The sequence below is a fragment of the Aptenodytes forsteri genome, unplaced genomic scaffold (genome assembly GCF_000699145.1).
Source record: "Aptenodytes forsteri isolate BGI_AS27 unplaced genomic scaffold, ASM69914v1 Scaffold96, whole genome shotgun sequence".
Lineage (NCBI taxonomy): Eukaryota > Metazoa > Chordata > Aves > Sphenisciformes > Spheniscidae > Aptenodytes > Aptenodytes forsteri.
In genome coordinates this window covers 544,086-566,125 of record NW_008795029.1, presented here as the reverse complement: position 1 = coordinate 566,125, position 22,040 = coordinate 544,086, and the positions used below count along the sequence as shown (strand labels likewise).

At 37.4% G+C, this 22,040-nt stretch overlaps 1 protein-coding gene across 1 annotated transcript in view; it reads right to left on the bottom strand.

Annotated features, from left to right (window-relative positions):
- Positions 1-22,040, bottom strand: part of MYO16 (myosin XVI) — a 322,187-nt gene that overhangs the window by 230,263 nt on the left and 69,884 nt on the right. The window contains exon 5 of the mRNA XM_009276139.1: positions 1,685-1,793. Coding sequence (XP_009274414.1) covers positions 1,685-1,793 — 109 coding nt within the window. The remainder of the gene's footprint in view (positions 1-1,684; positions 1,794-22,040) is intronic.

Genomic DNA, 22,040 nt, shown 5'->3' with positions numbered 1-22,040 from the left:
GCAGTACTGCAATTAAGGGGTAGGATTGATCTACCCTAACAGTCTAAAACTAAGACTGATAAACTACTACTTGTCAACTTCAGTTCTTATTAGTCAGCAGAAAGAAACAGTCCTGGAAGTCAGTTCTCCTCACCTAGCCAGGTTAGGAAGAGCTGAAACGATACATGCATTTCCTATTTCTCACTATTGACCAAAAGAAAAGGTCTGGATGATTAGCTCAGGCTTAGCTCTCTAAAGTTAGTGAAGGTAGATCTCACCTTCATCGTGTTTAGTTTTTTTTCCTTGGAAACTTCCCACATTCACAGAATCATTGTTTAATGAGGAACGGTGCCCCTCCTATCTACTGGAAAAGAGCTAACACTGATAACATTAGAGTCATAAAAATCCGCTATTCCATGTAAGTTCCTTCAATGTAGACACTTTGCCAAGAAACTAGTAAATCTTTTTCTTTTCTTTTTTTTTTTCCCCCATCTATTTCATTTTGCAACCAAACAAAAAGAGAGATAAACCAAGGAAAGAAGAAGCATCTTCTGATAGATCTGCATTGATAGTTGCAAGTAAGCAGACTACATCTTGTTGTATGCTACATGCTTGTTGTACACTACATGTTAAATACCACATCAGCCAAAGTATTTGGAGCATTTAGACTCCAAATATCTGCATTTTGCAAGGCAATCAAGTTTTTAGAAGCTAATACTTGTCTTGCCATTAGAAAAATCCAAAACCAGAGTTCCTGAGCTGGGAAGACATTGCCAGGCATCAGGGAAGCAAAATTATGAAATACATCTGTGTAATACACTGAATGTGCTATGGGCTAACAGTATAGGACCTGACACTGAGTGTGATTTCCTTGCCAGTCTAAGTTAACTTCTCTTTTATTTGTTCATTAACAGGATATAACTTAACTTAGTTTATGTTAAAACAGATTTCTTGTATGGAGGCAATGTTGAAAGTACACATTTTTACATTACTGCTCATTATTTCTACTTAATACATTTTCCTCAGTGTTATGATGAGCCACATCCAATGTTAAGGCAACCTATTACAATCAAAAGCATTGCTAGAAATCTCACTTCAGAACCCTTATCTAAGTTTGGAACTGGTGAATAACAAACCCTTTTCTTCAATACAGGTCCTGTCATCTATAACATATTAAGCATACTTCATAATAGAAATCTAGCTACTGTATTTTCTCAATACAAAACAAAACCAATACTAATATTTTGAATAAGTGATAACATTTCATATACATTTCCATTCAGATGATTTGCAGAGATTTATTTATTTAACAGTCAGTCACTGGAAAAAATATACTCTGAGGCTATACATAACTCACATGTGAAATGAAACAAAATGTGAAACCTGGTCCTCACACTGTTAAATTAGTTGTTTTAAAAGCTTCTCCGTTACTGCAGTTTTTCTGCTTTGAATTCTCATTCTAGCATCTCCATATGAATGGGCAAAGGCAGATCTGACAATGGCCACTGCCACTAACCTTTGTTAGTTGTTCCAATCTAAACGCACTGAAAACTTTTGTGACTCCAAATCATCTTCCTCCCCTTTATCTCCAAACTAATATAGTTCCACTGGCTTCAGTGCTGACTTACGTCAAACCAATATCCATCCTTTTCGGTTTTATGTCATGTTCAATAAAAATATTCCAGAAGCTGAAGAGCTGACTTACCATTTTCTTCCAAGTACATCAGAAGGATGCTGCTAGATTCAGTCCCTTCTATGGCATAATCAAGTGCAATGTTTCCATTAACGTCTTGCAGCAGCACATTTGCTCCAGCCTACAGACAAGAATTAAAAACATTTTAGGATTTTGCAGTGAAATCTCAAAACACTACTGGGGTTCTTACACGTTCCCATTCAAAAACATTTCAAAGCTGAGGTTCTTAGACAGCAGGCTGATTATAACCTGAAACAAAACAAACCAAACCAAAACACACAAAAAAGCAAAGACAAAATAAAGGACACTTGAATGTCAGAAAGGGCTGGCTTTGCTTGGGACAGCTGACACTGTTGCCACCCTAGCTGTCCAGCCTGCCTTTACTGCACAGATGTCTGAGCTGCTCATCAGTGAGTTTTGGAACCACCGCCATTTTCAGCACAGCATTTTCAAGTAAAGTAAGCTGTCACCAATCACAGTCTGCTTTAAAACACTACACAGTAAACAGCAGTGGTTCAAAAGCTGACTGACAAGCAGCACAGACCCTCATGCAGTAGGGATGGGTAGACAGCTGGTAGGGGTAACCTTGTCAGCTGGCCCAACCTCTTATGGCCTCATCCATCAATCCAACCTCAAAGAGAACCCTCCCTTGCTAAATAAAATTGCCATTTGTCACCAACTGGAGACAATGAAAGTGAGCTTGATGATTTCAACTGTAGTCCCTAAAGGAGCCAACCTGACATTTCTATAAGTTTCATTCAAAATTCAGTATAAAGGACAGACAACTAAAAGAAGCCATTAGGAGTGGGAGGGGGGGATGGAAATAGATTCATGAGAAGCTTGAAAAGAAACCACCAGCACAGTAAGAAAACTTGTATTTTCTATATTAAATATTGTTAGTGTAAGAATTTGCACTATGCAGGGCAATTTTTTTTTTTTTTTTTTTAATAAGAAAGCTCTCATCCTTGAAAATATTATAAATGTCTGGTGGACATAAAAGTTTACATTGTAGTGAAATGTCATGTATCTTCTTTAAGAGGCCATAACTTTAATTCATTTCAAGTATTCTCTCTATGGCTTTTAACTGCAAGGAATTACGAAATAAGAGTGAACTCTGTTAAATTTAATTACTTTTCTTACCAACTTGTATGATAAAAAGTTTAGCTAATAAAAATGAGGGGTATCAAGGCCAGCCTTTCTTAAAACCACAGCAGCAGAGGTCAACTGTAATAAGGAATTATTAATAGAAAGTATGACTGCTTCTTTCAGGAGCTTAGTCTGTAAGTACTGTATCAAAGAAAAACTCGTAATGGGCTCAGCTCCTGGCTCAGAGTGAAATATGACATGAAAAACTAGAAAATTCATGTGGGCTTCATGTCATCAAACTTAAGGTGTTGAAGCTGGACTGCTAGTCTAAAGTGATCTCCTGGATTCCCATCGTAGTGATGAGGGGACAGACAGGCTTCAAAGAATGACTCACCTCAGCTATCTCAAACACCTCAGATATACTAATAGACCATATCCTATACAGCAAAATAACCTATCCTGCTACAAAGTATACTACTTTCTTTTAGTGCCTGTCTTGCTGCAATGACTGTGAGGGGAACCTGGGCAACAAATTTACATTAGACGCATATCTTTTAAATTGCTAAGCGAGATTAGATGAGAGGAATTGACTCTCATGCTTAGTGAAAAAGAATGGAAGGAGACGTATAAGGAAAGAGACTTACAAGGTATAAAATGTTATATTCATTATAGTTCTATGAAAATAAATTTCTGTTTGCCTGTCCTGCCAGACAAAATTAAAAAGATGATAAAAAAATCAAAAAAAGGATGGATTTGAAGTTCATAATATCTTTGCAGGATGGTTTAACAACTATTTATTGCACTTGTTCCACTACTAGGAAGCATGATCTTTGGTTTTGCTTTCTATTCACTGACCCATGAGAGTTTGCTGGTGATGGTAGAATCAAGGAAGTAACACATTTTTGTATCTAGCTGACTTGCATAAAATAAAAAAGCACAAAGCCTTGAAGGTATCTATCCTTCCCTGCATGTAAATAATCTCCAGGCAATGTCAGAAGAAGGTCAGGAGGATAATAATAAAACAAACCTACATACATTTTCTTCCTTGTTGAGTTAAGAAACCAAAAGACCTTTGACACAGTAAATTCAGGAAAAGTAGGATAATTAACTTGGCCAGCAGCACACTTTTCATTCCTTCTCTAAGAAGTAAAGTCACTGACAGAAGGATATGACATGGAATTACTCAGCTCCAAGTAATTCTTATTGGGTAGTTCTATATTAATACATTTCTTAAGAAATGTTTGCAATGAGCTGCTCCCAAACAGAAGTTTGGTGGAACTATGGTAGCTATGGTAGCAGAGGAAAGCTGTGGCAGCAGAGGTAGGAGAAGCTCTCAGAATTCGGGTAAAGAAGCAATTCTGGACAATGATGCACACTTAAAAGTAGTATCTTGCTTCAAAAAGAAATATTTTGTGGTATTTAATAATAAGCATTTTTAATATGGTGTATCATCCCCGCCTCCCAGTTTTGTATCATCTGTGAACTTACGGAGGGCGTGCTCTGTCCCACTGTCCAAGTCATTAATGAAGACTTGAACAGGACTGCACCCACTGTTAATCCGTGGGGTACACCACTAGTGAATTGCCTCCAGCTGGACTTTGTGCTGCTGATCACAACTCTCCGGGCCTGGCTACTCAGCCAGTTTTAAATCCACCTCACTGCCTACTTACCTAACCCATACTTTGTCTATGAGGATGCCATGGGAGACAGTGTCAAAAGCCTTACTAAAACAGAGGTAAATGACATCCACCGCTCACTCCTCACCCACCAAGCTAGCCACCTCACTGGAGAAGGCTGTTTGATTTGTCAGACTTCAGCAAGTCTAATTTTAAGAACTGTACCAAATGTTTTAAGAATAGCCACAAACACTGTGATTTGTAAAGTCTGTCACTAGCTATAAAACAAATTTCACGTCAGGGAATTTTACTTAATTTATTGGCCAACTAACAAACTTTTAATTACTGATTCTGCTACCGAAAAATAGAAACAGGCAAACAAACAAACACTTAGAGAACTACACTTGGACTCCTCTCTAGACACCGCTCCTCCCCTTTCCCATTTCCAATCCCCTTGCCGCCCGCACACTACGCCTGCAGTGGGCAGCGCGGGAGATTGGGGTCAGCATGTTGTGGTTCCTCTTCTTTGGTGGCTCCTTGTTTCTTCCTCCACTGCTCTGGCATGGGGTCCTTCACTGGCCACAGTCCGGCCAGAGATGTAATCCCCCTGAGTCCTCTGCTCGGTCCCTGCTTGGGCAGTTCTTTCACGCCAGCCCTGCTTGCAGCCCCCTGCTGTCGGCATCGTGTGGGTTATGCCCAGTACCAAACTCCAGTGTGCTTTACAAAGAAAGCCATTCTAGGTATAGAAAGGTGGGAAATTCTACTGTATTTCCCTCCCTTAGTGTATTCTACAGTATCCTGCCAAAAAGATGTCTGACAGGTTGTCAATATAATGCAAACTGTACACACCAATATTTTGAAGTGCTTATAGTATGGACATTTCTTCCTGTTCATTCTGATTACACATTTGCCTATGATACATTGGAAATTACTTGCTGTTAAATGCGACACGCTTTTCAGTTGCCAGAATTTCTTTTATTCCCAGGCACCTCTCAGCTAGTTACGGCGAGTCCTGAAAGCTGTTTTGAAATCTTGTTTTCTAATTATAATACAAACTTTCCATTTAGCTACTTGTATAAGTAAAGACAAGATGGCAATCCCACAGGTGGCAGAAGGCATGGCAGAAGCTCACACAGGTAACTGGTAGGGGTCAGAGCAGAATAAATGAAAGAGAGGGGCAAACTAAGCAGCAGAAAAGCAGCAGGCTCAAGCAAAAGTACAGACAGAGCATGACAAAGATGTGGAACATGTTGCAGGTAGCAAATGTCAAAAATACTGTACCCTTAGTTCAAATTCAGATGGCCAAAATTGTGCTAAAGAACTTGAGTGCTATTGTTACACATATGGCCTTGCAGGCCGGACAATAAGAAACCCAGATATGATTAGAGATGCAGATGGAATTCAGATTACCTGAATATAGTCCTACTTTGTTCTTAGGTTTCTGTTCATAGCTCTTGAAGAAAATATAAGGAATACTGTCCTCAGGCTGTTGATATTAGAGTTTCCAAATTTATATGCATATGTTGTTTATATTCAAAATGCAATTCCGTATTTACTCCATTTCAGTTCAAATGTTTTATCCACCCGCTTGAATTCTGCATGCAGTGCTCAGTGTACATGAAAAGTTACTGACTTACCCATTCTCAACACATCCTCCTTCTCAAGTAATTTCTTAATAAAAAGATAAATGTATTGCAAAACTTTATCCAATATATCCCATAAACACAAAAAATATTTTTGAGAAACATATTTGTCTGCAATGATAAATTGCTTCTATTTTAGAAAGACTGCAGAAGGAACATCTTTAAATATATTACTAAAGAATGTTCCCAAAGACACCTAGTTCAATACACAGAATGCAAAATGCAACTGAAGTGCATGCTCTGCTATGCAGAACAACATCCATACATAAAGAGAGTATATGAGAGTGAACTCTGGTGATCAATAATAACTGAGTAGATGGTGCCAGATTTGCACACTATCCTCATATGACAAGAAATCAGAGCCTGCTGCCAAAGAGAAAATGCCTTTGGCTAGTGAAAGGAGATTAGAGTTCCCTTCTTGTTCCAGAAGTGGTGATTCAAAAGACTTCAATTTATGTTAGGATCACTTTACCGTGCATTTTTTAATCCTGTTTTAATTTCTGCCTACTTATTTATTTGCAGAATCTCTGATACGTTTTCATTTCAGACAAACTGAGTAGCATAGCTTAATTCCACATATATGCAAAACTGGTGACCCTAAAGATTAGATACTGAGCTCAGGAGCAATATAGCATGAGGTAGGTTGGATGTGAACAGTTTCACAGGACCAATCTATGTGCATACCCCCATTTTTTGCCAACATGAAGTAGTTTGAGATTACTTCCCATTCAGTGGAAGAGAGATGAACAACTTCAGATTCACTGTAAAGTACATGATACAATGTACATTCCCACTATAACTTATCCCATGATCACATCTTTGTATAGCTAAACTTCTAGCTAATTTAGGATAGTACAGGGAAGAACAACACTTTGCACACCAGGAGGTAGTAGGAGCTGAACTCTTCCTTCCCAAGTAATGCTCCAGAAAGTGGGGAAAGAACCAAATAGCTTCTGAAGTCCAAGCACTATTGGTAATTTTGATTTGCAAGAACTTACAAAAAATAGTAACTTCATCACATAATCACATGTAAATGGACTGCGAGCATAGCCAGAGTCCTCTACAGGGCTCTGTCCCTATACAAGCTACCCCTTGCCACTTGGCCCAAGCGCAAAAGTATAAATGCAGTCGCAAACTCTTCAGGCTATGTTGCTGTAGCTATATCCCAGTGGATCAATGTCCAAACTCCCACTGGTAAAATAAGAGTTGAGTTTAGTCCATATTCTACATCTGGGAAGCCTAATTATTGATTGCATTGCTAACTCACAAGCAAACAATTTATTTTTAATTTTCACCATCAATCTCTCTTACTTTTAAGAATTAATTTAAATCTAAAAATCAATCTATCATGCACAGGTGCAAACCTTTAATTAAATATTTGATTTTTAGGAAGTCTTAAAACTTCCTTCTTCTGTGCAACAGATGTAGGTTTATCAGTGCTATTTACTAGCTGGCTAATAATCCTTGCTACTCTTTCTTATTCCCAGTGTTTCTTATACATCTTATCTCATGATTCCCAAATCAGAAATATATCTACCTACCATTACCTGAAAAAGAACAAGGACCCAGGAATCTCCATTCTGAGGAACGTGTCCTTTACAGATTTCAAATTATTTCTTTCCTTCTGTCTCTCTGAGTTCTACAATATTTTGTGTATCAGCAGCCTAACTTCATCAGGATAGGTGAAAACCACATTCTCCCAACACTTTATGGACATAATTAAAGGCAGTTTTGTGGGAAGAAGGGCTGGGGGTTTAGACCTTCTCCAGCCACCTCCAACCATCTCCTATATTCAGGGACAGAGTTCTAACCACTAGGTTGTATGTCCAGAAACATAACACCATCACAACTGTTTGGACTGCAATGTAATCTGATTTAGGCATTCTTAGAGGACACCTAACTTACTGAGGTTCCCCAAGGACTTGGGAAGGATTTGGGCATGTCTCTGCCTAGGTAATACCTCTTGCTTAGCTCCCCTGCTAGGATGCTACAGCTTATGCACCCAGGGAATTTTGTGCTCACAAGGATTAGCTGGTTGAACTGCTTTCTGAACCAGAGTCAGCATCCATCCATTTCAGGTGGAAGCCAGGTAGACTGCAGAAAGTCTGAATATGATCCACTGAAATTCAAGCTTAAAGTCCTATATTCTGTTGCATGCCTTAAATTATTCTTTCAAACTTATGTTCCATGCAGGTTATTTAAATATTTGAAATAACGAAGTAATTTAGCTTTATTCGTATAGTAGAAAGCCCCAAGCGTGTTATAAAATATTTTTCAATACAGAAATCATTACCCAGCCACTGCCTCTTTTGCCTAGGCTTACCACCATTGGCTTCACGAGGCTTTATGAAGGCAATCAGAAACAAAATATAGCCTGAGGAATATATGTGGATATGGAAAAAAAAAAACCCAAAAACAAAAAACCAGAAGCAGAAGAAACCATCTGGTTAATGTACCTGTTGCTACACACACACAAAAAAAAAGTTTTCTCCTAGTAACAGGCTCCTGCACAGTTGTTACCATGGTTCAAGTGCTCCGCAGTATGCTAGCCTTGTGCAATTTGTGCAGTCACCTGTCAACCTCCCCACAAAACCTGACTTTTTGATGTCTATTTATATTCTTATTTATATTAGTAATCTATTTTTATTCCATTCCACATACTCTATATATAGTTAAATGTATACATTTATATGTGTGTAAATGTACCAAAATTTACATAGTATTTCTCTTTCCTATGTTAACTACTGTTTCCAAAAGGGAAAGGCTAGCATTTTTTCAGTAACACTTGGACAATTCACTTTTTCTTCTTTTTTTTTTAATATAACCACATGATTTACAAACTGTTCCTTTTTATAAGATGACGTTAACCATGTAAGTAAACCAAGACTAAATGTAGTTCTTTACAAAACATTTGTGGCATTTCACTTTGTCCTAGTTTCGGCTGGGATAGAATTAATTTTCTTCCTAGTAGCTGGCACAGTGCTGTGTTTTGGATTTAGTGTGAGAATAATGTGATAACACACCGATGTTTTAGTTGCTGCTAAGCAGTGTTTATACTAAGTCAAGGACTATTCAGCTTCTCATACGCTGCCAGAGAGGAGGTGCAAATTGGCCAAAGGGATATTCCATACCATATGACGTCATGCTCAGTATATAAGCTGGGGGGAGTCAGCCAGGGGGCAGCAATCACTGCTCAGGGACTGACTGGGCGTCAGTCAGCAGGTGGTGAGCGGTTGTATCGCCTCTAGTGTTTTTCTTCCTTTCTGGGTTTTGTTCCTCTCCCTCTCTCCCCACCCTCCCCCCTTTCCCATTGTTTTACTTTCCATTACAATTTGTTGTTGTTGTTGTTGTTGTTATTATTACTATTATATAATTTCAAGTATTAAACTGTTCTTATCTCAACCCACAAGTTTTCTTACTTTTGCTCTTCCGATTCTCTCCCCCATCCCATCGGGTGGCAGGGGGAAAGGTGAGCGAGCGGCTGTGGGGTGCTCAGTTGCCGACTGGGGTTAAACCACCACACACTTCCTGTAACACGAGTAGTTAGGTTTTCTCCCCTTTATTGACCTACTTCTTCACATTAATTCCATTAAAAGGTTTTGCTCATTGAAGGATGTCCAAGGTTTACATGCACAAATACGCATGCTCTCATGTATACTATGGTTACTGTGCAAATGGTACAACCTTCCAAAAGCCCTTAGTATACTATCAGTTAAAAAGAAAGCAACAGTAATCAGGATATAATGCTCTATTTGCTTGTGAACAAGGAAACATACAGGAAATCACACATGCTCATGGGCTCCATGGTGCCATGCGATCTTGCTCTCCGACCCTGCATAAATTTTCATTCCCAGAAATCTAGCTGGCTCCTCTTTTTGTGGCTCCTATTGGACTTGTTTGACTCTCATTCATTAACAAAGCAAAAGGGATAAATTTGCTCTACACAAGGAATAAAGTTGCTCTGCACAGTACTGTGTTTTAGGTCATTAGCACTGGATCTCACTTTTCACAAATTCAAGATGCTAAGCAGTACAGGAACAGTTCTCAAGGCAGGGCTCAAAAAAAGTCAAAGAGTTCTCCACATTAGCAAACCACAGACAACGAAATAAAAGATTAAATGAGATTGAGCAGCTGCTCTCAGTTCAAATGCATGTTTTCCTTCCAACTCATTTCAACAACAGATTTTCTGTAGGCAGGAAATTACTTCACAGAAATAACAATTTAGTTACTAGAGGAGCTGGGAAAAAACAAATGAGGTTTTTAGTGATTACAATTATAAATCCTCCATTGACAGTTTCTCTACCTGTTCCTATCATCATCCAGGTTTACCTGCTTACTAAGAAGCAAACTGACACACACAAGCTGAGTTACTACTTTTGTTTTCTCTTCTGGGGTATAGAACAATCTAGAAACTATTTTACTAAGTCTAGATATTGCCTCTCAGAATGCTGATTGCAGTCTTAATACTTTCATTTTAAATTTTTCCGCATAAATCTTTAAGGAAGCCCCTTCCCCATGACACCGCAGATTCTTAAGGCATTTGGGATATAGTTAATCAATTTCTATCAACTCCAAGTAAAACAAGGATTCCTGTTCCAGAACAAAAGGTCAAAAGAAGCCCATGAAAAAACCACCTCTCTTCCCCTGAGCAGATTCAGGACTAGGAGCCTACCATGCAGCTTACCTATTTCTAAATTTTTACTCCTCCCCCTGGGCTTGACAAAGAACAGAAGAAGAATCACAAATGTTTATAAGTCATCTATAAAGATATGTAAGTTCCATTATAGTCCATGGCATACAGTACAACCACCTCAAAGCTGCTCTAGCTTCTGTTTTGGCTTTAATGACCCTTAATGTAGCTTGCCAAAAGAAAAGAAAAAAAAGCCAACATACTCCCGTTACGGAAGACAGGAGCGGGACTGATGGAAAACCATTCCCCAAATATGGATATCTGCTATACAGCTAATCCTAGCAGCCTCTTTTCTTTTCTATGTCTCAAAGAAAAACAAATTAAAATTTCAGCTGTACAAAAGCAACATTTCACAAGCCTGTTCTTCATCCTTTTTAAAGCAGTTTCCATCACTGCAGCCTGAGGGGACACACCTGATCTTTGAAGAAATGGGAATTTCAGTAAGTCAAGACTGATGACTTGAGCTTCAAAGTACTAAGTTTTACAAATAATAAACTATAACTTCTCTCAGGCAGTGAAGTTACTTGCAGGTAGTTAAGTTCCACATCCAAACACCATCACGCCCCAGCCATAATGGATACCAGACCTAGGCATAACTTTTCCAAAATAATAGGTTTTCCTCAGTAAATTCTTATTTATTGAAACCTGAACTTTTAAAAGTATTGATGAAATGCAAACGACAGTCTCATCATGTAGGAATTTCCAAACTGAAAATATTTTCTTCCTTTCTTTCCAGAGTATCTCTCAGCAAAATAATCTGAACAAGGACCCAAACTCCATACAGCAATTCAGAAGTAAAATCTGTGGATCACAAATCAAAAGAACAACTGAAAAAATCTACTGCATCTATCACGCTTGCAATTTGATACACTAACAATGTTCTGTGCGTGCCTTACATGGGCTTGTGTAGCTACAGAGGGAACAAATCCTCCTGCTCAGCTGATCTCCTTCGTAGCAGGGCATCATGTTAAGGCATATTCATGAAAACAAATTCTCCCTTAATACAAATGGAAAAACCTCTCGCTTCCTTTTAAATGGACTTGCAGAGAGCACAGCTCTGTAAACTGGGCTGGCCCAGTGCACCAGCTATAGGACTTCTTCCATAACCTTGAGCCAATGGTTACCTGCAGCTCATTTGAAGCAGGAGTTCCCACCTCTCACAGAGGAAAGATACTGTTGATCAGCTGTCTGCAATCTTGGTTCTATTTCAGGGCTTTAAACTCTGTAAGAGTTGCTACTGCCTATAAACCCATGCCCGTCACATTACCAAAATTATTCTTTCACAAGAAGCAGGAACTGTCTGCCATCTGGATGAGCTTAACTTGTGATATATGTAAAGGTTTGAAATCATTTTCGACATGCCTGATCCCACACCATAATAAAAACACAAACACAAAGCTCAATCCCTTATGTCTGTGACAACACAGCCTACAGAACCAAAGCTGAATTCAGAGCCTTGTAAGTGTCCTCCGGGCACATAAAATAAACTGAAGAGGAGAGATCGCTTATCTCCAAAAAGACACTTGAAAGGAAATCAAGAGATAACTCATTGCCAAAAATTTTATGCCAATACACTGACATAATTGCTAAAACATATGTATTTGTATTAGTACAAATTTATGCTATGCCATTACTACTTACTTTTTTCCCTCATAGCTATGTGCTAGACCAGTCAGAGAAGTTGGAAATTCACTCATCCTTGTGTAAGTAAAGTATTTCATCTGCTATGTGGATACAAGTTCTTTAATTCACGGCACTTCTGGGTTCCATGTTGCAGAAACGGGCACCAAAATCTGAATATGCAACTTAACTCCTGGTCAAAACAGACTTTTTTTTTATAATCTAGAAATTAGGATTTATGGATGCATGCCAATGTGCCTAAAGAACATTACGGTGTTCAATAAATCCCAGGCATCTCAACCTCTGTGACACATTGGTTAAAAAGGGATAAAGAAATATGCTAATACAGTGGCTGTTTATAAAAAGCGTCATATAGATGTACACATATAAGACCACCAGTCCCTACAGAAATACCCAATTGTATTTGAAAACGTACTTCTTGATTGTTGAATTACTTCACACAAATAATAAAAATAGTACTTTAAAATCATCCAAGTTCCACAACCATTTTGATAATCATTTAATTCATGAATAAGGCATTTTTTCCTTAAGTTAATAGAATGTAGGCAATGTCAGTTCACAGAAAAGATTTTCAGTAGAGTTAAAAAAAAAAAAAGACTGTCATGGCACATATTACAGATTGCTTGACAGGCATAGTCTGTTCGACTAATGCATTCAGAAGATAAAAGAATTAGCACTGATGACTGAAAACTGAAGACCAACATTTTCCCATCTGTTTGTGCACCATGGGGACTTAAATTCCACCCATCAGCTGGAAGGCATGTAAAAGGCAAATAAAATCCCACTCAGTTCCAGTACTGAACACTTCTGATAACACTGCAGAAGTATAGTATGTTTTCAATAACATCTTTCAAAGTAAAATACAACTAAGCATAAAGTTAGGAGATGAAAAGTTAAAATCTACTAACCCAGAAACTATCAAACAAAACGTAACGTACATTTCTCAAGTTACCACTATTTCCATGCCCTAGCACTACCGCATTCATGAGGATTTGGAAACATTCTATTAATTCTAAATGCATACAGATATTTCCTTGGATCTTAATTAGTTGGCAAGTCAGCTTTCATGGTTGTTCTTCACATTCTGACTCCTAGCATACAACACCAAGTTTTCCTGGAATTTAAGGTCTTAATTTCTAAGCAAAATAAAGTCTGGTTTCCTTCACTTAGCTTTACCTCAAGGGAATATTTTTATTTCCTTTCTTCTCCCACCTAAATCCCCGAAAACATGCAGAATCATCAAGTTAGTTTGATTAGCAATTGGAAGGACAGAATTATTTTTGTTATATCCATTTCTGTTTCTTTACTTCCATACTTCATTCTGTATTTTTCCAACAGCTTCAACTAATCATTCTTAACATAATCAAAATCTGTAGCTTGAATGCATGACCCAATTTTGCCATACAATTTGAATGCTAATTGTATTAGCCTTGGTATGTTTTCTTCATATGTAATCACCGCTGGTTTTAAACCTATGAGGAAAGAGGTCATAAGAATATCTTTTCTCTTGCTCTTGTTGGCTAGATGTGAGGTCAGGGATGGGACACTTTAGCTTAGCCACAGTGTAGGGCAAATGAAGCTATAGGGCTTTTAGTGTGACACTGATTTCCATGAACAAGCTTGGACCATGGGCAGAACGTGTTCAAGTCCAGTACTAGGGCTCCCACAGAGCCGTGAGTTTAAACATCCAATTCTCCAGTCTCTGCACATAAGCTTTATTCAAATAAAAATTACAGGAACCAATCTTGCTCTCAAGATATGAATTTATCTTAATGTAAATCAATATTTCAATATTCTACTTGCCAAAAAATTGCCTTGCATTTGGAAAAAAAAAATATTAAAGAGCAGCTAGTGAAGAATTATATATCCATGATTCTCATCTCCAAAGCCAAGCATGACAAAAAGAAAACTGTGTGTGTGTGTGTGTGTTTGTTTATGGAGATACCTCTTGGGTCAAAATACCTGTTGTGCAGTTTTAGTGAGGGCTTCTCAGAAAAGAGGCAAAAAGATGAGGCACTAGGGTAACAGGAGGGTGCTAAAAGCATGAAGAAGCTCCTTTTTGAGTAGTATGCAAAAAAAAAAAAAGTTTAATTGGAATAATTATATGAATTGGATGGACCAGTTTGAATGTCACAAAAATAATCTAAGACATACTTTAACTTTTTAAATAAACCATTTTCTTTGAAAGTAAGAAAAAATTAGAATAAATCTCAGAATATATTTTCTCACTGTAATTTAGTATTTATACTGGAAGTTGAGGTAAAGAAGTGACAATAAAAAATTATAGCAAAATCTATTTGCGTGATATTATATCACAAAGAAAAGTTCTCTTTGCCAAGAACAGCATTCAGTTCTATTTTTAAGACACTGCAGCAAAAATGCAAAAGATCAGAATGAGGTCAACAAAAAGGGTGGTTGAAGTACAGAAGGATGGGTATTTGACTTGATATTGCCAGCTCTCAAATTATTTGGCAAGAAAAGGGAATTAGAAGGGAACCTTCAAAGAGCGTTGATGACTAAAGACTAAAATTTCCCCATCTGCTTGTGCACATGGGACTTGCACACTCCCCATAAGTAGCAGAGCTTATGGAAAAAAATGAAATTATTCAAGCACTGAATGCCTCTGATAACAGTATAGGAGCACACTTTCTTTTCATTTTTATTTTAATTGTAATCATTAACAATTATGACAGGCACAAGAAAAATTATCAGTCCCTGTCTCATAATACTGCAACAAAAGGTCACTTTATGAAATTATTGCCTTTTATTTTTTAGAACAAATAGAAGGAAATTCTCCTTCACACAGCAATCAGTGAGCCTTCGGAATTCCCTGTCAAAAAGTCTTCAAATCCGACACTACAGTTAGACTTAAAGGTTACTTTACAACCATTAATAAAGCTTATAATTACATAAGGTCTACCAAATCTCATGTTTTAGGAACTAAAAAGATCAATCCCTGGGGTTAGTAAGAACTGTCATTTGTGTACAACATTGGATAGTTAGTAAGGCACAATTTTATTGTAGGCGAAATGGGGATAGGAAGCATCCTCTGACTATCAGCTATAGTACTGCTAAGTATAGGGCACAAGTAGGAAAATAGGACAGCAAGTATTACCTTTCACTAATGTTTCCTCCTTAGTTGTGTGTGTGTGTGTGTGTGTGTGTGTATATATGCATGCATATATATGGGGAAGTATTTGTACATACATGTATGTATATACACACACACTCCAAACAAAACAGCTGGGGCAAGTTCTGCCTAGTAGCTTCACTCAAACCAAAGGGTTTCCGACCCTGACCCACCGCTGCTGAAGGCAGAACAAACAAAACAACCACATGGAGCAGTAAAGAAAGGAAGCTGATTTGGGTGGCTCAGTAAATATTGGAAGCTGATTTTGAGGAGCTGGTAGCTTCCAGGCTCAAGTTAAATAACACAAATGGTGGAAAATCTAACTAGAGGCAAAACTGAAGACCCTGTTTTACATGATGGTCTTCTCCTTACTCCCTCTGTGTGGGCAGCTAGTCTTTTCTTCCTGTCTATGCCCGTTGTCATATCCATGACTGTATTTATGCAACTTGGAAAATACAGATGCTGAGTGTTCTGATTTTTGTTCTCCAGTCCATCTTGAGATTACACACACACTCACAAATATATATATATGTAAATTAAATATGCTTCAAATGGCACATGGAAATAAATAGCACTACTTCAGGCATGACATTAGATATTACCATTTTACTAATGCAGAGAAAGTCAAAGTCTACATTAATGTATGCACTGTACATACCTGTACAGTAAAAATAAACTGTTCTACATGTCTGGTATAAAAAGCAAGAGATTAACCAGTACATAATAAATGATAGCTGTGTACAGCGTATAGTTTCTGCAAAGATAAATGCATTCATTTCACGCAAGGAACGAAGAGTACAAAACTGCTAATTTAACTCAGTTAATTTGCATTTTTGTTATGCGACAGATTCATGGTTTTGATTGATAACATCAACATATTCCCAGTGTACAGGGAAGGGACTGTATAGCAGCTTAATCTGCACTCAGGGTGACACTGTCCTGCTGGTTAGTAATTAAATCTATACACTCTACAAACAAGCCATCGTGTGAAATACCAAATGTATTTAGGAAGTTTAGTATGCCAGTCATCTTAATACGGAAGAACTGGCTTCTCAGAACACCAGCCTGTAATTAGAGAACTTGCCAGACAAGCAGATTATCCTGTTATTTTCCTGTGCTTGGGTAATGGATGAAGCGCAGCAGATATCAAAAACTTCCAGCCATAAAAAGTAGTAACTTGCTGCGTGGGACTGCAGTATCCTAAAACAACTATGAGGGGAATACACACCCCGTGCCAAATTTTCTCATCGATTATATGAAAAGGAAAACATACACTTATAAATCCTACCAATACAAGCATAACCAGAGCCGACATTTATATATTAATCAAACATAAGATTCCAGGTTGATTTGCATAAAACGCTCTCAACCAATTAATGCATACATTGGAAAAGTGTGAGAATTTTACACAAAATTGAAACAAATCAAGGGTTTATCTATGTGTTTTATCAGACACATTTTTTTACAGGTGTTCATATAGTGTAATCTTAGCAGTAAATGATGAGGTGATAGGCACCTATCATTTCCTATCACCTTGCCCGGCAACATTTGTCCATAATCATTCCCTCATCATTTTCTGGTCTTCATCCCAAAAAATACATTTTCCCAACTTCCAATACTCTCATAATTTTAATGAACATCCTTCTTCCCAAGAAATGCAATATCAGTAAGCTTGCAGTATTTATTTTAATTCAACAAACACTTCCCATCTTTTAACATTTTGGAGAAATGTTATTTACTGTGTTTTAAAAGTTTGCAATATATCATAGTTTCTAATGAGTCATTTGAAATGAAGGCAAGTCTGATTTGATACTTTGATTTTTACATAGCTGAAGATGAGGCTGTTATTCAGAAATCATATAAAAAGCCACTTTTTTCCTGTGCTTTCATATTCCAGCTTTTATACACATTTTCCAACATCCTTTTAGCCTTTCATCCTTGCAGACAGCAACCACATCTTGCTCAAGCTCACTATCAAAAACATAAAAAAATAAACTACATCCAACTTCCCACCATTTTTCAGTTCACATCTTTAACTCCTACACTTCATTATGCATCCCAGTCTCATTATCTTACACTGTTCTGCACTGAACTGAATTACCTACTCTTTCACACATAGTCTACACCAATTATTCTAGATTTGGGAAGTCAATGTTTTTCTCCACCTTTCCTATTCTAATTGAAAAGTCTTCAAAAACATGTGCAAACATGAGCCTTTTATTGACCCTCATGTCACCTCATTTATTACCTCCACTAACCCTGCACTGTTATAATTTACCTAAACCATCTGCTTTCAATATGTAAGCCAGTTTTTCCTGCAGCAGTTTTCTTTTCAATGACTTTACCCATCAGTCTTTATGGTGGCATACCAAGACAAGTTGCCCTTGAATTTTTGATAAATTGTATCAGTGCTGCATTTTCCCCTTACTAGCTCACTCAGAAATTCAAGAACTCATGAAGATTCATTTGATGGTTCTTTTTTCATAGGTTCATGCTCCCAAGCCCTTCTAAATTATGCATTACAAACTATGCCACAGTGATATTTCATTCCAATGTTTCCCAAATGAAAACACACAAAAAGCCATAGAAGATTGAGGGGGGAGGGTGTTGGTTTGGGGCGTTTTTTGAGCATTGCAGGACAGCTCTATCCAAATAAATAACATGGTATCAACTTAACTGAAAGAATAACCCTTTCTCTTTTTTTTTTTTTTTTTTTTTCCAGAAGACAGCAGCTGACAAGTTTCCTGTAAAGTCTGGGAATCACATCTACCATCCTTGTCATAGTTCTGCTTTACTAGAAATTTGGAGATGCTGCGAGGTTCAGTCATTTTCTGTGAGATAGTAATTTTTCTTAGCCTCAAGGAAAGGGTGATGGCGAGAGATGTCAAAAGACAAGATGTATGTTTCTGGCTTATTATGGTTGTTGTGAATAACGTGATTAATTACGGAAGACAGGAGAAAGAAGGAACTGAAGGAGTCTCAACTGTGTTGAACATTTCATAGTTTTCAGGAGTGCCTACAAGGCAAATGCAACCTTTCCTTACTACTGGGTGGGGGTGTGTGTGTGACATAGATCTGGGCAGGTAAATGTCCCTGTAAAAGGAAATACAGTATACACGTATGTCCTGCTCCATTAGATCTAACACCAATGGCACACTGAAAACCATTGCAAACAAGCTGTTTAACCCACTAAGCTGCCAAACCCATCTCTTTCTTTGTTGACTTCCCTTTCCTAGACTTCAAGAGAGACAGCAATATACATTTTCTAGTAGATTTACAGCTGGCTGACCTTTATGCTAGGTTGATAGTAGTGCCCCAGTTAGTACAGACATAAATTACACAATACTAATCTAGGTCTTTCACATCCCAGGCTACTGTTCTAACCACTAGACCAGTGACCTCCAAACTGTTCTTATCATGCGCCCCATCGGTAAAAAATTTTTGAGCACACACCCCTGTTATACATGTATATAATCTATAAACAAATATATGTACCACTGTACTAATATATTATGTACATTAGAAAACATACACAAAAATAGAAAATAAAAAAGGATGCGATAAAGACAAAATAAAGAATATTTTTAAATAATTTTTATTTTATTTATGGCACAAAACCCTTTTTGCTCTATTATTATTAATACTAATATTTTAATTAGAACAATGTGATTGAATATGCTTCATTATTTTTTAAATTTTTGGTTTAACACTTTATGATACAGTGATTCAAAGGTCTGGTTCTAAGTTCAGTGTACTCCAATACTTGGTTTTAATGTCTGTCATAGCTGGAAAAGATAGCTCACAATGATATATAGATCCAAATGCAAGATGTTGTTGGCGGTTGGCGCTTACTAAATCATGACACTAATTTTTCAACCCCAACTAAACAAATGTGCGTTGTTGTTGGCGCTTACTAAATCATGACACTAATTTTTCAACCCCATGTACCAACTAAACAAACGTTTTTATTGAAATTTGGCTAGGAAATTTCCATCTTCCCTGATGTCAATGCTCTTGCAAACTAATGAGAAGGTGCTGCATTTTTATTTTTAACGAATAGGTTCAAAACCCACTGAAACTCTCTGTTTGGAACATCTTTAAACAGGTTAGGAAATTCTGTTTCCAAGTTTTTTCAGTGTACAGATATGAGAGGTTTTATAGGTGACGCATCATTTTCAGCAACAAAATCATATAATGATAGAAACATTTCCAAACATCTCTTTTGCAAATGCTCTCTCCATAGCGTGAATTTCTTTTGAAAAGCACTTACTTTTCCTACTCATTGTTAAACCATCACCTCTACTTTGCAAGGACAGATTAAGTGTGCTTATTTTTTCCAAAAGAATCTGCTAGGTAGCATACTGCTGACAGTGACTTTTCACCACAGAAAAAAGGTCAGCAAATTTGGAACATTTGCCTTTTTGTAAAAGAAAAATGCAGAACACATCTCTAAGTTCAACAACTCTTTTAAGTGCTTTGCCACGAGATAACCAGCGAACCTCTGTGCACTACAAAAGAATTTCATGGTCACTCCCCATCTCATTACAAAGTATTGTAAAGATTCTACTATTTAAAGGTCTTGTTTTTATAAAATTAACCAAATTGATGACATCCTGTAGCACTCTGTGCGGTTCTGGGTCCAACTTTCTGGCTGCAATAGCTTGCCTATGAATGATGCAGTGAGTGAATTTCAGGTGTGGTGCCAGCTGTGTAACCTTACCCCAGAATCCTTTCTTACTCCAGTCAGAGCAGCTGCTCCATCAATGGTTACACTTGCACAGTTTTTCCATAAAACATTGTTTTTATTGAAGTCATTTACTGTTGACATTATATGTCCTTTGGCGCATCCTTCTTTTAGTGGCTGACAAGCAAGTAGTTCTTTGCGTATTTCATTACTGAAATAGAATCTAGCAAATACCATAAGCTGAGATAGGGACACGGTAGAAACACCTGTACTTTCAGCCAACTGCATAGCAAACCTCCCACACTGTGTAATTCGTTCTAATACTTGTTTCTTCAAATCTTCAGCGATGTTTTCTACACATTTTCCAACTGTATTTGCTGACAAAGGAGTACATTTTAGAGTTTGTTGCCATATTGTTTTCCATGTATTACTTCAGCCATTTTTACTGCGGCAGGAAGAACAAGTGTGTCCCCAATGGTATGTGGCTTTTTGTCTTTCGCTATTAAGAAGCCTCAAAAGAGGCTTCTGAAGATTTATCAAGTTTAGTGAAATTTTGTAAAATACTGTATTGAGTATCGCATGACTTTAAACATTGCTGATTAGATCGGCAATGTTTTTACCTCGTAATGAAGAGCTCATACTAGGACTAGGAGAAGCGTTTGCTCTTCCGTTTTCCTGTTCATTTGTGCTGTCATTATTAGCCTTATTATCTTCAATCTGCTGTTTCTTTGCAGGAATCCTTTTAAGCCACTTGCCATTTTGTGAGGGTTAGTTTAGTTAAAACTAGATAATATAATCTGTAAATCCACGTAACCAGGCATACACAAACTGCAATACATCACAATACGCTGCAAGTGGATAAACGAGTGAGAGCACTACTGCCAACACCTCTGCATTGCGGAGCACCCACTATTCCCCCAGGGTACCTCACCCACCATTCATGATACAGGACCCTCTGACCTATGGATGGAGTGAGGGTGCCAGCATCAATATATTAAATATTAGGAAAGCTTAATTTCTTTCTTATTTTTTTAGATAAAAAATAAATAGAAGTTCTAATACCCCCAATGGATCATCTTGCGCACCCCCTGGGGTGTGCACCCACTTTGAAGACCACTGCACTAGACCACAAAAATTCAGATTTTCTAATTTCCAAATATTTCTTATATGTATATGTCTCCTGGCAAAACCTGGAAACCAGTAAGAATGAGAAAATGTTAAATATTTTCAAGCAACTGTCACCAAAAGATTGTCTTATAGCACTTTCATTTTCTCTTTGTAAATAGTTTAATTATTTTCCTGATTAATCAAGCTCCTTCACTGGCATATTTCTCACGTCGGCCTTTTCATACCCCTTATTGAGATAATATTCAGGTTTATGAACCAGTCTGCAGTTTCTCTTACAAATACTGCTGAGGCACACAATTAAGCACAGCTCTAAATACCATTCTCAGCTTACTACCAGTGACTATACATCTGATCTTTTGTGGCCTTGGGGTTTCTTTTCTTGAGAAAAAAAGCCCTTTATTATTTTTTTGCCTTGATTTCATACTTCTTGCCCGTTATGCATTTTCTTTTCAAATATCTGAAAACAGTATATTAAAAAAACAAAATTATTTCAAGTACTTGAAAAACACTAATGTTTTCCTGGTAGTTAATGTGTCTAACTTCTCTTTCTGAATTATCTTTTTCCATGAACTTTTCTCCTGCCTGTTTTCAGGCCACAGAAATTTAGCTATGATCTGACGGGCATCAAATATCCACCACATAACTTTATTTGCTGCTGTTCACCAAAGTATAGTTTTTAATATCCTCCGTATGTTACTTTATTATTTTAAGCACACAACCAGGATAATTATATCTACACAGCCCCCTGAA